General features: G+C 34.2%; 1 protein-coding gene across 6 annotated transcripts in view; it reads right to left on the bottom strand.

Annotated features, from left to right (window-relative positions):
* The window catches only part of CACNA2D1 (calcium voltage-gated channel auxiliary subunit alpha2delta 1), a 545,135-nt gene that overhangs the window by 208,197 nt on the left and 320,844 nt on the right, over positions 1-16,094 (bottom strand). For all 6 annotated transcript variants that reach the window (XM_071215190.1, XM_058297102.2, XM_058297103.2 and 3 more), the window contains exon 5: positions 15,463-15,504. In XM_071215190.1, the coding sequence (XP_071071291.1) occupies positions 15,463-15,504 (42 nt within the window). The remainder of the gene's footprint in view (positions 1-15,462; positions 15,505-16,094) is intronic.

Genomic DNA, 16,094 nt, shown 5'->3' with positions numbered 1-16,094 from the left:
AAAGAAGCCCCCAAAAATCATAAGGCATAAATTTTAGAAAAAATTAGGATATTCTAACTTTTATTAATTTTATATATTTTTTCCCAATGAATTGTAAAATGGCTATATTCCAGATAGAGAAGCAAGCATTAATTTTAAGGTTTCCGTGGTAAGCAATATTGGGAATAGTAGTTCAGATCAGTTGAACTTAATTATGACTTGAGCTCTAACAATCTTTTTAATCATATAGATTTTATTTTACCTACTGCAAGATCACTATAACCTATCAACTGTCATGACGATGCTGGTTAGATAAAACACATGCCAAATACATCAGAATTAAACACAGAATAATAGATAGGTATAATAAATTAAACTGTCAAATCAAAACTGTCTCCAAAAACATTAACCGTGAGTCTTGCTTGATAACTGCTCCTTCACAGAGTTCTCTCCTGTTCCCCCACCATTGTCTACTGCAGGGCGGGACAGCTGTGGATTATGCCAACTGCATTCAATCCCCTACTCTGTCACAGGTCAGATGTGTGCCATTAGACAAGTAATTTAAGCTCACTAAATTTTATTTCTCTTATCTGCAAAATATGAAAATAAGATATTCAACGGAATATTGTAAATTTTACATGGCATACTACATATAAAGCATTTACCGCCTAATATAGATTAAGTATATATGTTAACTAATATTATAATTCAATTCAAATATATTACATCCAAAATATTTAAACCACTTATTTTAGATGCACAAATAAGGCAACTATTAATAAAAGTTATTACATAGAAGCAATTAATATTTTTATTTCTACGTCATCATCTATTTGAGGAGTAAACATTCATCATTTGAGATGCCTGCAAATAAAGTCTATATAGGACAAGATTTTTCTTTAAATGCTAGAAAAGAAAACTAAACGAAGTCTTTCTTTAACAATTACAATAGACTCAATCGTTGTTTGAATAAATTAAATGAATATCCCTACTAGCTCATTCTAAAATCAGGAATACTAATTTAAATAAAATAAAGTAAAATCATGAAAGATTAGGCTTTTAAAAAGGCATTCAAAAGACATTATGTTTGAATTAATTTTAATGTAGGTAAGACTTTGCTATGAAGAAAATAAATAGCAGCATAAATATGCAAGGGAATTCAGCAGCCTAGCCAAATATCCCAGACAAGTCAGATATTTAACATGATCAATAAAATAAAGTGTAGCAAATAAATCAACTCGATTTAATGACAGAGGAATTCTAGGTTGAATTTATTTCATTTGGATTTTAGTCAGAAACATAGATCTTAGAACTAGGTTAATAAGGATTTGTAAGGAGCTGCTTTCTTTTTTGCCTGCTTTAAGAACTAAGAAAACAGTGTGGCTTGCTGGCACAATGCAAGCCTTCTGGGAGTATTTGCTTTGCTAATCTTCGGGGAATTTAGGAACTTATTGAGACAGATGTGACTAAATTCCTACATTATAAACACAGATACCTGGATGCGTAATCTCATAGATAATTGTTGCATTAGCCTTTTCTTTTCCCCCATTTTTCTTTCACATCTAAGTTTTCTTTAAAATCTGGCTATCAAGACAAATTTCTGTATTGTTCACAGGTGTTTTTCATTTTTTAAAGATTAAACTCTATTATTTTGTATGCATATTGTCTTCTACCACTTCATATTGATCCTAAATGTATTGTAACAATATTAATAATAATTTTTATTATAGTTGCTATAATTTCTGGATTGCCTATTATATGCCAGGAAATGCTCTGAATGTTACATGCATTATTAACTAACTTAATACTCCCAGTAACTCTATGAGTAGGTATTACTGTTGGCTCCATTTTACAGACTAAAAGAATGAAATTCAGAGAGATTATGTGAATTTGTCAATATCACCCAACTAGAAAATGATGGAGCTGGGATTCAAATCCTTTCCTCCTTTAACTCTGCTCACACCCAACCGTGAAATAAAGCAAGCACTATACTTGTCAGGAACTTTCTGGTTACTTTGCAAATAGAGTACCACTTTAAAAAGTAAACACTTGTTCGCAAATACTAAGTGATATAGAGATTGATACATGAAAATGCCTGCCCAATTTAACAAGCATTACCTCAACAATACACTATACTAAAAAAGAGACAAACTGAGTAAGACATCTGTTAGGGAAGTCACAGACACCTGTTAAGTGGTCATCGTCTAGGCCTTTTCTCTCCCCACCTCCTTTTCTTTTTATTGCCATTCCACAACCTGTGGCAGATGTTAAGTCTAATGAAAAGTCCCTGTCCATCTTCAATCCTGAAACTGGAAACCAGGAATTCTCAGAGGCAGGGCATATCAGAACAGGAATTCTCAGAGGCAGGGCCCTCTGCCTCTTAGAGGTGAATAAAAACCACACTTGAACCCCAAAGTAGGGCCTGCGGAACTCCCATCTATGGACCCGACCAGGAGCAGTTTTCTGTAGTGATGGGAATTTTTCTTCTTGTCACTTACATAGTTGTATTAGTCAGCCAAAGGGGTGCTGATGCAAAATATCAGAAATTGGTTGGTTTTTATAAAGGGTGTTTATTTGGGGTAGGAGCTTACAGATACCAGGCCATAAAGCATTAGCTATTTCCCTCACTAATGTCTACTTTCACATGTTGGAGCAAGATGGCTACCAACATCTATGAGGGTTCAAGTTTCCTGGGTTCCTCCCTTCCAAGGTCTTGCTTCTCTCTGGGTTCAGGGTTCCTCTCTTCCTGGGGTTCCAGCTTAAGGCTTCAGCATCAAACTCCAACATTAAAAACCCCTAACTCTGTCCTTTGCCATGTATTTTATCTGTGAGACCCCAACCATCAAAGGGTGGAACCTCAACGCCCTACTAGCACAAGAGGTTTACATAATTCCTTAATCAAGTAAACCTCTGAATACAATATAATCTAATATGCCCAGAGAAAAAGATCAGTTACAAACATAATCCAATATTTCTTTTTGGATTTCATCAATAATATCAAACTACTACAATAATCTTTTGTACTATGTAAGTGACAAGGAGATCTGCCTTTTATGGTCCCTTCATTCTGTACAATAAAGGGATCAATTGATGAAGTTTCTGTTGTGCCCTGAACCTGTGTTCCCACAAAGCACCATTGTAGCAACTTGTTCCATAAACCCTACCTCAAGTTGCTAAACATTTAATAGAGATCTTCTCTGTATATGAGAGCTGGAACATGTGCTTATTAAAAAGTTCTTTTGTTAAGCTACTCTGAAAAATTCAAATACCTTCCCCAGATCTAGTAGAACTTGTTTTCTGTAACCAAATCTTAGTACTGTATTCTTTGTTCTTAGTTCCTAGAAGGACAATAACCAGAACTTCCCAGTTCCACTCCCAAGAAAGTCAGAAATAAGATAACATTTCAGCAAAATCACAGGAAATCCACAACTTCCCTGAGATAAAAGGCTTTGAACCAAGACGTCAAACAGGAGTTTTGCATACAAGAGATAACACAGGAGAACCTGTAAAACCATTCCAGAGTCATCACCCACATGGCAGGAAAGCATCACTCAGTCATCACTTGATCTTCAACTTTTATTTTCCCTGTAAAACTCTATAACCTCTTCTCACTCTGAAATGGTTTTTGGGAGGATTCCCCCAGTTCCTTGCTTGTGCACTGGCAATGAATCACCTTCTCACTGAAAAAAAACTTTTGTCTCTGTAGCGCCAGATTGGGTGGGCTTTTCTATTGGAAATGGGGGTATGATGTAAAGTATTATGCCAATAAAGCCAGAATGGTGTTACAAATTGCCTAGACCACCCATAGGAAGGGAATTCCATTTGCCACCTACAAAAAACAAGGAAGTCCTCAAGGGGAGGTCATATTTGAATTGAATTTTAAAGAATACTGAGGATTTGAGTGGGAAAATTATGTATGACTGCCTGATAGGCAATCAAGGCAGTGGGTATGTCAACATTTTCTAGCACAGTGGAAACAGGAAAGATAATCTTAATTTGCAGTAAGGCAACATGTCTTATGCCCTTCTATGAGAATTACCAAATAATTTAACCCAGTTATATTTTAAGTTTCAAGAAGGAAATTGGTTAAATGACTACAGCCATAATTGATCATATTACACAATCCTAAAGAGATACTAATTCTAGCCCTTATTTCAGTCACTGCTTTAGTTAAAACTGTTGTCAATATTTATTTTGTACCCACAAGGTGGATATAAATAACACTGATCTAAGTAGAAAAGCATACATATTATAAAATGCCCCTGAGGAATTATATTAGTGTTCTTAAAGAATTTAAAACTTGATTGTACCCCACAAAGCAACTAATTCACATGTAGCTAATATAAAATTTATATTCCAAAGGAAAATTTTCTCACCTTTAAATGAGGCTGGCTAGTTTAGGGAATGGGAAAACAAATCTAAAACTTGGAAGAAAAACATGGCAGAAAATCATGGCCATGAAACACATGGCCATGGAACCCCTCAGGGAAACCCCCTGAAGAAAAGACCCCACCAGAAAGCTGCTGTAAGAACCCCATGAGAATCCTCCATTTGGAATGAGATTTCATCTGGGGTCAAGGAAAAGCCACCAATATTCTCAAGGGACCTTATCATTGGGATCCCCAGGGGAATTGCTGAGTGGGGTAATCAATCATAACAGGGAACAGCTGGGACTCCCCGCCTTCCCCGCTCCCCACCGTGAACATTAGCAAAGGGATAATTGATGGTTTGAAAAGTAACTGCATGAACTATATCACTTGCTCTGCCTGGACCAGCCTGCAAGTACACCTAGGGATCTGTAATCTATTATTTTCTCCCAGTTCTATTCTCTTCTCTCATTTCCTTAAAAAAGTACTGGGAACTAAATTGGCATATTCTTAAAATCTTTTATGTAACAGAGCCAAGAAACTAGAGGAATCTGGCTACATAAATACTTGTTTTATCTTTAAATGAGGACATGTACCATCATTATAATTAACAAAAGCAGAAGATTGCACTTGAATACATCATTCTTTATACACAAATCTGAACTTGTTAATATGCCAGCAAAATACACATGAAAAAATGATAGAAATCCGGAGATTCCAAATTTAGTCCTCATTCCTGCATTTACTATAGCATTATGTGATATACTTCCATTTAAAAAGCTACTCCTTCTTCATCTCCAGCTACTATACTCTAAACTCCCCATCCCTACCCTACCTTCTCTTAAATGCCAGTGTTCTGAGAATTCTGCCCTTTACTATCTGAAGCATTTTTATATTTATATTGTGTAGATGTGTGAGGCAGCCTGGGAGTAAGAGAATAGGTAGTAGTGGGTTTGTGGCAAGCTGGGGCATGTGTCACATACAAAGGCATTCAAATTCATTTTGTTTTTAGCATTCTGCAATCACACAAAAATATATTCGGTATTTGAATCTGGCCTTCTATATATGTAGCTTCACACTTGTTGGGGTAATTTCAGCCACTTATTTTTAAAATCCACTTATAAGCCAAACTTCTAAACTATTCTCCTAAGCAAGAGAACTGAATAGTTAGCTGCCTACTAGAAAGATCTTGAATATCCTTGAGCAAGTTTTTGGTGTAAACATTCTTCACTTTTAAACATCTTTTCTGAACACTGTATTTTTTTTTTCCTTGAAAAATGTTCTTTACTTGCCTAATATCTTTTTAAAAAATCATTTATCCATTTTAAGCTTTGGTTTGGTCATCCAGAAAATTCAGTAATGCTGGTACCCTCAGAGAGCCCTGTGAGCATTAAATTAGTTTGTGGGGAGCCACCCGCTGTGAGACCTATTTACAGCCTGCCACAACATGGCGGATCTCACAACATGGCGGAGTTCACAAATCTGCCCTGTCATTTCCTTATTCTTCTTCCTCCCTGCTTCCTTGTTCTCCCCTTCCCGCAACTCAGGCGACCACAGCAATACGCATGCGCAAGGCGCGAGACTCTGCAGACCCGACGTGAACTGTCGGCCAATCCCCTCCTTGGACATCTGCCACCCACAATACCAGCCTCTCACCTATGTACACGTTCCCTTCCCTCCCTATAAATTCCCATGTTTTACCCCCAATAAACGAGACTTGATCAGAATCCTGTCTTGCCTCCATTCTTCTCTCGACTCTTGCCCCACCCTGCTTCTTTCCACAGGTCCCTGGATTGCCCCCAGCGGCTGGAGCATTAGTTAACTAATGTAAAGTGCATAGAATGACGTACATTTTGAGTGCTTTATAACAATTATGATTTACAGCTTTCTCTTGTTTCCCATAAAAGGCTTTTCTTGACAACATTTTCTTCCTCTGGTGGTATACCTTCTCCCCTCGCCTCAGGTAGAGCAGTGGCACAGCTGTTAAGTCTCAGTCCTCCTGTCAGTCTGCATCCGTGGAAGCCATGGAATGTTCAGTGCTAGACTGCAGGCCTTCCAAGTCATCAGTATATAGAGATTTATTTGTGGATCTGAATGCTCTCCTCCTATAAATCTTTATTAGCTCTAACCCATATGCTTTGCCTTTATCTTTCAAAGACATATGACTTACAGTGTACATCTCTGTGTTTTGTCCTCCATATTTTTTAGCTGTTCTCCCATAAGGTAGCTCTGTGTAAACATTTTTTAAACAAATCAATTTTATTGATACATATTAATAAAGCATACACTACATCCAAAGTGTACAATCAATGGTATGTGCTATAATCACATAGTTGTAAATTCATTACTTCAATCACTATTAGAGCATTTTTATTATTTCAATAATAATAATAAACAGACAAACAAGAAAATTCCTCACCACTCAATCTTTCTATGCTTCCCCACTGTACATAGCTACTGTTTCTGGCTATTCAAAGTGTATAAACAATAGCTTTTAGTATAATTACAATGTTGTACATTTATCATCTCAAAAAATTTAAAACAATTTCATTACTTCAAAAAAGAAAGACTAGTGTTCCTTCCTCAGACCTACATAACAACTAATCTCCTTTCACCTATATACATTAATACATACATTTTATATAAATGGAATTATATAATATGTAGTATTCTGTGTCTCCTCTCCTTCACTTAGTATATGTGGGTTTTTTTTTTTTGGTCCAATTTTAACATTGTGTAGTATTAATTTATGTTTGTTCGGTTTCAAAGAAAAATGGTCTTATATATGTAATTCTACCCATATGCATATTTCATATATATTTATATTTTACATAATATATTAGTTCATAATAGGGCAATCATACAGTAGTTTTCCTTTTGTGTCTGGCTTGCTTCACTCCACATAAAGTCCTCCAGGTTCATCGATGTTGTCATTTTTTCAAAGACTTCATTTCTTCTTACCACTGTACAGTATTCCATTGTGTGTATACTCCACAATTTCTTTATCCATTCATCAGTTGATAGACACCTGGGTTATTTCCAACTTTTGGCTATTGTGAATAACACTGCTATGAACATTGGTGTGCAAATATCTTCACATAACTGCTCTCAGTTCTTCTGGGTATATACCTAGCAATGGTATTGCCAGGTCCCAAGGCAAACCTATAGTCAACTTCTTTAGGAACTGCCAAACAGTCCTCCACAGTGGCTGTACTATTCTACATTCCCACCAACAGTGAATAAGCACTACAATTTCTCCAAATCCTCTCCAACATTTACAGTTTTCTGGTTAACAGCAGTTTCAGAGGTGTCAAATGATATCTCACTATAGTTTTGATTTGCATTTCCCTAATTGCTAGTGATGTTGAACATTTTTCCATGTGTTTCTTCACCATTTGTATTTCTTCTTTGGACAGTTGTCTTTTCAAGTCTTTTCTGTGCAAACTTTTTGATGAATAATTTGCATTATCAAAACTGTTCATTCTTCCAATAGAAAGTTTACTTGTTTTAGCATTTTTGGTTTTGATGCTTTTATATTATTTTAACTCATTTTTTGTAAGTCACTGACTTATAGGGAACACTAAGCATATGTTTGTTTAATAGTTTTTCTTTTTACTTGAAACAACATTATATAGAGGAAAAATTTCCTCTGAGTCTAATACTATGAACTTCTACTCTATCGTTGATGTATTTATTGTTGCTTTCTAATTGACTAGTTTCTACTTTATTAGTCTTAAATGAAAAAAGTCTGATCTAGTCCCCAGGTTGGAAAATGATCAGATGGTACAGATTTCCCTCTGAGCATTTGTCCCTGATGCTGTCAGATTTGTAATTGGAGGGCACAAAATGATAAAATATTGGTAGCTTCTAGTCAATAGCAGGCATTCACTAGGACTAATGTTTCCCTCACAGTTATAAGTTGATTCCAATCCTCAGGATAACAGAGAGCTGGTCTGGGCTGAGATGTGGGTGGTGGTAAAGGAGGAGCTTAACAAATGAGACAAAGTATGAAAGACAGAAATGGAGGCGTGGGGGGTAACTATACCTGCAATATAATATCTTGGCTTAGACAATTGATTATATTCTTAAGCCATTTCATATCTGTGTAAAATGAGCCCATGCTTTTTTTAAACTTAGGTACGTTGACTTATTGAAAAAAATTACTGAGTGATTACAATGTGCTACTTACTACAGAAGTTAGGTTAGCTGCTGTGAGTACATACTAATTGCCTTTAAGGAAACTTACATTCTAGGGAGCGACCCCCAAGAGAATCATTTATCTAGACTGGTTGTGCCTTCCAAAAGGAGAAACTATCATTTCACAACCAAAGTTATGTCTGCTTAGGAAAGTTTCTGGTAAAATTTGTACAAACAAGGGCAAAGATAACTTATTTGAAAGTCTTGATAACGGAAAAAAGATTGGTAAACAATGTTTAGGAATATTTGTATATTAAAATGTATGATATAATTAAAGTCTAGATTATTTAGAAGCATCAACAGAATGAGACCATTTCAATAAATAAATATTTGAGACCAATGGTTAAACTCAGATGACTGCCTTGGAGACAGAAAGGAAATAATAGTTCTAAGAGTGCTGAGAAAATAGAGAATACAACTATTCCACTAAGCATAGATATCAAAAACTATATCATCTCCTGGTAATGCAGAACTAGGGAAAAATGACATCTAAATAATATTGCAAATAATATCTAAAGTCTCAGTATTTCTAATCTTTTAATATCCTCTAAGGAACAAAACACTTAAAATAGAAACTTTATTTTTTAATAGCTCTTTGATATTTATATTCAAACATATTGAGGAGAAATTTATCAATCAAAAATCTATCTTAATATTTAGTGTTTCAGTTATTTTCATTACTTCATTAAGTATTGTATGTTGATGTAAAGTTAGTAAACTTATATTATATAATCTCAAAGTCACTGACTTTTAATAATAGATATGGCTTTGTGGAAAATTAAACAATGAAAATACACAACTAACCTAGTTGTTATGGATTTAAGCAAATCCCTAACAAAGACATGTTTAAGTCCTAACCCCTAGTTCTGTAGGATGAATGTGGACTCATTTGTAAATAGGATCTTTGAAAATTCTAGTAGCTAAGATGAGGCCAAAATAAATCAGGGTGGTCCTTAATATAATAGTTCTGAACTCTGTCTATAAGCAGAGGAAATTAGGAGACAGGAGGAAACGGGGGAAGACAGACAGTCATGTAACAGAGGCAGAGATTTAGTTATGGATTGACTGCAAGCCACCTCTTGAACGCTACAGACTTCAAAGAAAGCATGGCCCAGTCTGTGGCATTTGTTACAGTAGAACTAGCAAACTAAGACACTGATATTTAGAAAAGCAAGGGCAAAGAACACGGATGATGAGTGATTTCAAAACAAAACAATCAGGTATCGGATGGCACAATTATGAATTGTGAACCTCTGAAAAAATACCAAGCATATCAAGAGTTGCAAAACCTACTTTCTGCAGTTCACTGAACTCACCCAGGACAACTAACAACAGGATAATGATGGACAATGCCCATCCCCCCAAAATCAGAGCGTATCTATAAATGTAAGCAAGACAGTTCCATCCAGTTGCCCCATGGGATCTAAGGCCCCTCTCAATCAGAAACAGAGGGCATCACTATACCAAAATCCTCAAAAATGAGGAATGAACAAACATAAGGGGGAATGCAATTATGGATTTAAACAGACAATTATTCTAGCAATGAAAGAACTTGTATCACTGATATAAAGGCAGTGGCCACAAGAGGTTCTGATGGGAGGGAGAGGGAATATGGAGTACTATGGGGACATTGGAATTGTCCTGCATGACATTGTAGATGGATACAGGCAGAAACCTATGAAATTCTGCAGGGCAAAGTGTAAACTGTAATGTAAACTACAACCCAAGTTTAGTAACAATGCTTCAGCAAGTGTTTATTAATTGTAACAAATGTACCACACTAATCAAAGATGTTGTTAATGGTGGTGGGGGGGTGTGGTATATGGGAATCCCCTCTATTTTTGATGTAATATTTATGTAATCTAAAACTTCTTTAAAAATAATAAAACAAAAAAATGTCAAGTACATTACACAGTTGTGAGTATAGAAGTTAGTTGAAACCATCTACAGTGCAAAATTTTGGGTTAGTATGAGTATATTTCATCATTAATAGAATTCCATCTTCATCAGATGAGCAACACTTTTAGGGCAAAAAAAATGTATAACCACTGAGCATCCTAAAATAGAATATCAAAGTGCAGCATTTACTTACAGATTTTAACTTTCATTCATTGTAAAACAGTAAATATTTCTATTGATAAAAACAGTATGATTGTAGCAATTAAAACACATTAGGATGAACTAAATAACAGTATAAAACATAATTTTATATTAATTTCCTATTAAAGAGAACTTTTCCTTCAGTTCCAGGTTGCTGGTTTTGACTATATTTAAATGACAGCAGTGAGTCAGAAGAGGGGAGGAGTGTTAGTGTTAACTTTAATATGTCAAGAAGAATAAATTGAAGAAATGTGCAGAAACTGCTAATTATCTCCCAATTACTATTCTCCCTCTTCTCTCTTTAGTAATAAACTCTACATTTTAGTTGGGATTAGTGCATTGGTTGGCTGTTGTTGTAGAGAGACCCAAAGTAAATGAGTAAAACAAGTTGATTCCGCTCTCATGTAACATTCGGGTAGCTCCCAAGTCGCCTTAAGACCCAAGCTCCTTCTCTCATGTTCTCTTAGTTATTCTAAGTTGCAGTCCAAGATTTATGCTCCAACATCCACCATGTTGTTTGCATTGCACACAACAGGAAGGACAAAACAAAACTAAACTATAGTCCACATCCTCTCCCAACTAGGCCAGTCTGGTCTGGACAAGTGGTACAAATAGAAGTAAGTGTGAAACTTTTGGAAAACGCTATCAGTGCCTTTTATTTCCTTCCTGTTGTGTGCAATGCAAACAACATGGTGGATGTTGGAGCATAAATCTTGGACTGCAACTTAGAATAACTAAGAGAACATGAGAGAAGGAGCTTGGGTCTTAAGGCGACTTGGGAGCTACCCGAATGTTACATGAGAGCGGAATCAACTTGTTTTACTCATTTACTTTGGGTCTCTCTACAACAACAGCCAACCAATGCACTAATCAATACAACATGGTTCATTTTACACATATCTAAGGTTTTAAAGCACAACTGTATTATCATATCTAAGGTAACTTGAGCTTCTACAATTAAAAAATTTAAAGAAGTATAAAATATTTTATCTCACAGTTCTTACAAATTCTGAAAATTTTCATAAAAATATTCAAATGCAGTAAACTGGACTGTATTAGTTAAATTCACCTGCAAGTCATTTAACGCTTAGTTTGAGAATGAAATAAGAATTGTTTGGTCTTGTCATTTTCCAAAACCTTCTATAAGTAGAATTATGCTCTTTTGTATAATTGTTCCCAAACATTTTTTTTCTCTTGATAAATTACATTCTTGCTTTTCATAACCAATGACTGCCATATCATTTTTGATTCTGCAATTTACATGGATAACAGGAAATGTGAAAATAATTAAATTCATCCATGCAATAAAAACATTTTCCCAAATTCACAACAAAATATTTCACACTTTTTCCTTATGCTTCTGATGTCTCTTTCTGAAACATTAGGCTTAGCTTTTGATAATAAATCAGATCAAATTCCATTGAGAAATATGGATTACAAGTTAATGCAAGAAATATTCCTTAAAATATCTTAGCTACAAATAAAATAATTTTATTTTTGTTATAAATATAAATATAATGAAAAGTACTAAGATTCCTTAATATGACCGAGGGTAAATAACATTTATTTAATGCTTACATGTGTCAGGCAATATATGCTCACATTTATGTATGTAGCGTGTTATTTCCAGCAGGAAGATGTATTAACAGCATACAGATTCTTCCAATAAATAAACTGAATCAATTAGATAAAGGAACTTTCACAAGGCCAAACAGCTAGAAAGTAAAAGAGCCTAAACAAATATGGTTTTCCCAGGAAGAAGATGGAATCAGAAAATTGACCAATGCAACTAATCAAAACAGTGTAAAACTATATATGTGCTAAATTACTTTTCAATATAGTCTGAATAGCCCTTGAGGAAACAGTTATGTTGAACATTGTGGGATGGTAGTGGAACTTAGTATTATTCCTTTTTGTAAAGGATTTTATGATATGGATCAAAATTAATTGAAATTTCCAAAATCTTTAATCCAATGTTTCCATATCTAGGAATCCTAAATATAAATTTAAAATTTTGAAGGAAACTGTCTATACACAAAGATGTTTACTGCATTGTTATCTGTATGAATACTTACCAAGAAAAATTAAAATTTCCAAATAAAGGAAGACATAATTGGATGGTGTTATATCAACTCTGAAACAGGCCAACTATTTTTTTACAACACAGGAAATGATTATGGCAGTTAATAATTTGTTCACTTAACATACATCATGGAAATAAGTGAACATATGTGATGGAAATAAACCTCGAAAAATGCAACAAAAAATAGTATGTTTATATTAGGGTAAAGGGTAATGGGCATATTTATTTTTCTCCTTCTGACTATTTATTAAATTCCACAATGTGGTTATAGTCTTTATACATATAAGTATATTTTTTTCATCCAAGAATACTCAAAACTAGAACGAACTTTATGAAGCACCTATCAGTTGTATCATGCCTTACAGGAAAAGAATTTTTTTAAAATGTCTAGGGTTTTAATGCCTTAGGGGTAACTACAATTTTAGGTCCGACTGGAGATGAATCGAAGTCTCAAATTCCTATTCTAGTGCTCCTTCCACTACACAACATTCTTTTCTATTTATTCTAACACCATTGTTATTATATAAAAAATGGAAATTACTTGATCATATGCTGACTACAATTTGCATGTTTTAAATTTAAAAGAGATATTTTGTTATTTATTAGATTTTAATTTAATTTGCTAATGGTCATTTCATGTCTATAAATAAAGAATGCATCCTTTTATAGTCCTATTGATAATCAAGTAGTCACGAGAAAAAATGTATGTGTTACACCTGCTTCTAATAAAAATGCTTTTATTATCTACAGTGAATAATATAGATTAAAAGTTGCTAAATAATTTTTATTGTGGTGTTCTAAGACAAGCTATGAAACAGAAAACAAAAAAACAATGGAACTTTCAAATAGTGTTCGAGCAAGTATTATAGATTTTTTTGTATTAGATAAGGCAAAAGACAAAGCAATTTCAGTAGTTTCACTTATACCAATTCCTTTACTCTTACACAGTTTTATTTGAATATGTGAATGAACATCTGTGTAGGCAAATTATGCAACCATAGATATTGAGAAACACTCATATGTTACAAGCACATTATCTGTGTGCACTTTTTTATTTGTGTAAATGCTAATTTTGAATATAGTGTTTGAAGTCATATTTACATTTGCACACAAAATTGAGCCAAGAAACTTAGACATTTTCTGTATAAAACAAAAAATAACTTTCATAATTTAATAAGCAAACTGGACTTAAATAACTCAAACTGCTTTATAAAAAAGTACCTTATTTAATTAGTTTAGAGAAAATATGTATTTGCAGTATTGATGACATATTTAGACAACACTTGATTAGAAAATTGACTAGAATATGTTATTCATCCACTTAATTCATGAGAAAACTTGTCCTAGTTTTACAATTTAAATGTTTAATAAAAATTTAAATTATTGGTGTAATACTAGGAAAGTTGACAAATATTTTGTAAATATTTTTAAATTACTACGGAACTTTTAAATACTAACTATTAATCCCCAGTGGTCTGAATGAATAGCGTCTTTTCAAAAGTGATATACATTCTGATGCCACTCAATAAACTGTAAAAACATTTTATGTTAACTGAGTTTGTCCTTGATAAACATTTCCTACATCATTAAATGACATATACATTCATTTTAAGAGGAAAACTAGCACTGGCATAGCAGCTATGTGTTGAAGAATGAAAATAATTTTTAAAAAATCTAAGTTCTTCATCTATGAAATGGAGAAAAGAAAACCTACTTGATAGTGTTAATTTAGGAGTTAAATGAAATAGCAGTGCACAGGTAAAGTTAGTGCTCAAAAATCCATGGTCTTCAGAAATACTAGCAGTAGTAGTTTGGGAAACTGTGACATGAAAAGTAAACATTATATTTATAATCTTTTTTTTCTCTTATGCTCTATTCATGCTGCATATTTTTGAAATTTTCTTTTAAACAGCTTGGCCCAGTGGTTAGGGCGTCCATCTACCACATGGGAGATCCGCGGTTCAAACTCCAGCCTCCTTGACCCGTGTGGAGCTGGCCCATGCGCAGTGCTGATGTGCACAAGGAGTGCCGTGCCACGCAGGGGTGTCCCCTGCGTAGGGCAGCCCCATGTTTAAGGAGTGCGCCCAGTAAGGAGAGCCGCCCAGCACAAAAGAAAATACAGCCTGCCCAGGAATGGCGCCGCAGACACGGAGAGCTGATACAACAAGATGATGCAACAAAAAAAGAAACACAGATTCCCGTGCCACTGACAACAACAGAAGCAGACAACGAAGACGCAGCAAATAGACACAGAACAGACAACCGGGGTGGGTTGGGGGGAAGGGGAGAAAAATAAATAAATAACTCTTTAAATTAAAAAAAAAATAGCTTGAAGGAAATTCCATAGAATAGTATAGGAACATAACGTTTATCAGGTTCCTCTAAAAAACTTATGGGTGACAAATTATAATTTTATTATATTTGCTTCATTCACTGATTTATCTCAACATCTTCAGAATACCTAGAATAAAGGGAGTACTCAACAAATAGTTTCAAGTGAATAGGTTAAGTGTATCTAGGTATCATTTTCTCTGGTAAAAAAAAAGTCAAATATATGAGAATTTGCATTTGTTTGTTTGTTTTGAGAGTCTCATGGTATGTTTAACTAGTATTGTACTTACACTATTTAATATTTTCTGAAAAACTAAACCTTCTGGTTCAATTCATACAATAAAAGCAACCCTCCTATTATAACGACATTTACTTAGACTTTAATTTAAAGCTTTTAATACTTACATCGAGATCATCTTTTGCATTGTAGTAGACAACTTCATTGCTCTGTAAGAAAATAAAAGGAGTGCCTTATTGATTTGAGTAAAAAAAGGAAAAAAAAATACTAGCTCAAACATTAAATACATTTTATGACTACTTTTATATAATCAACTCCTCATAATAGCCCTTTCACAATATATTACACAAAGAGCCATATATACTTAACCAATATTTTCTAACATATTAAAACAGTATGCCAGTGATATAAAAAAACACATTGGAGAAGAAGAGCTCAGTGTACGTCTGAGAACCATTTGTTCAAGAAAAAATACAGTGAAGGATTCATAATGCAAATAAGTGATATATGTGCCTAAACCATTAAATGATATGCAGGATTATCAAGAAGCACGTAGGAAAAGCAGCACGGTAAGACTGTTGAAAATGATTTTTAAAAAGATATCTCAGTTTTGAAAGTATTCTTGAAGAAATGTGTATTTATGCAAAATTGGCAGAAATTTCCTCACGAGATTCAGATAAGGGAGCAGGAGTAACTGGATTTAGAGTGTAAAAACTATCAGATTATCTAACTCGTACTCTATCCAAGTGGTGAATTATCATTTGTTCTATAGCAAGAATAAATACACATGGACAGCTCT

The sequence above is a fragment of the Dasypus novemcinctus genome, chromosome 5 (assembly GCF_030445035.2).
Source record: "Dasypus novemcinctus isolate mDasNov1 chromosome 5, mDasNov1.1.hap2, whole genome shotgun sequence".
NCBI lineage: Eukaryota > Metazoa > Chordata > Mammalia > Cingulata > Dasypodidae > Dasypus > Dasypus novemcinctus.
Note: the sequence above shows the minus strand (reverse complement) of the source record. Positions and strands in the feature narration are given on the sequence as shown.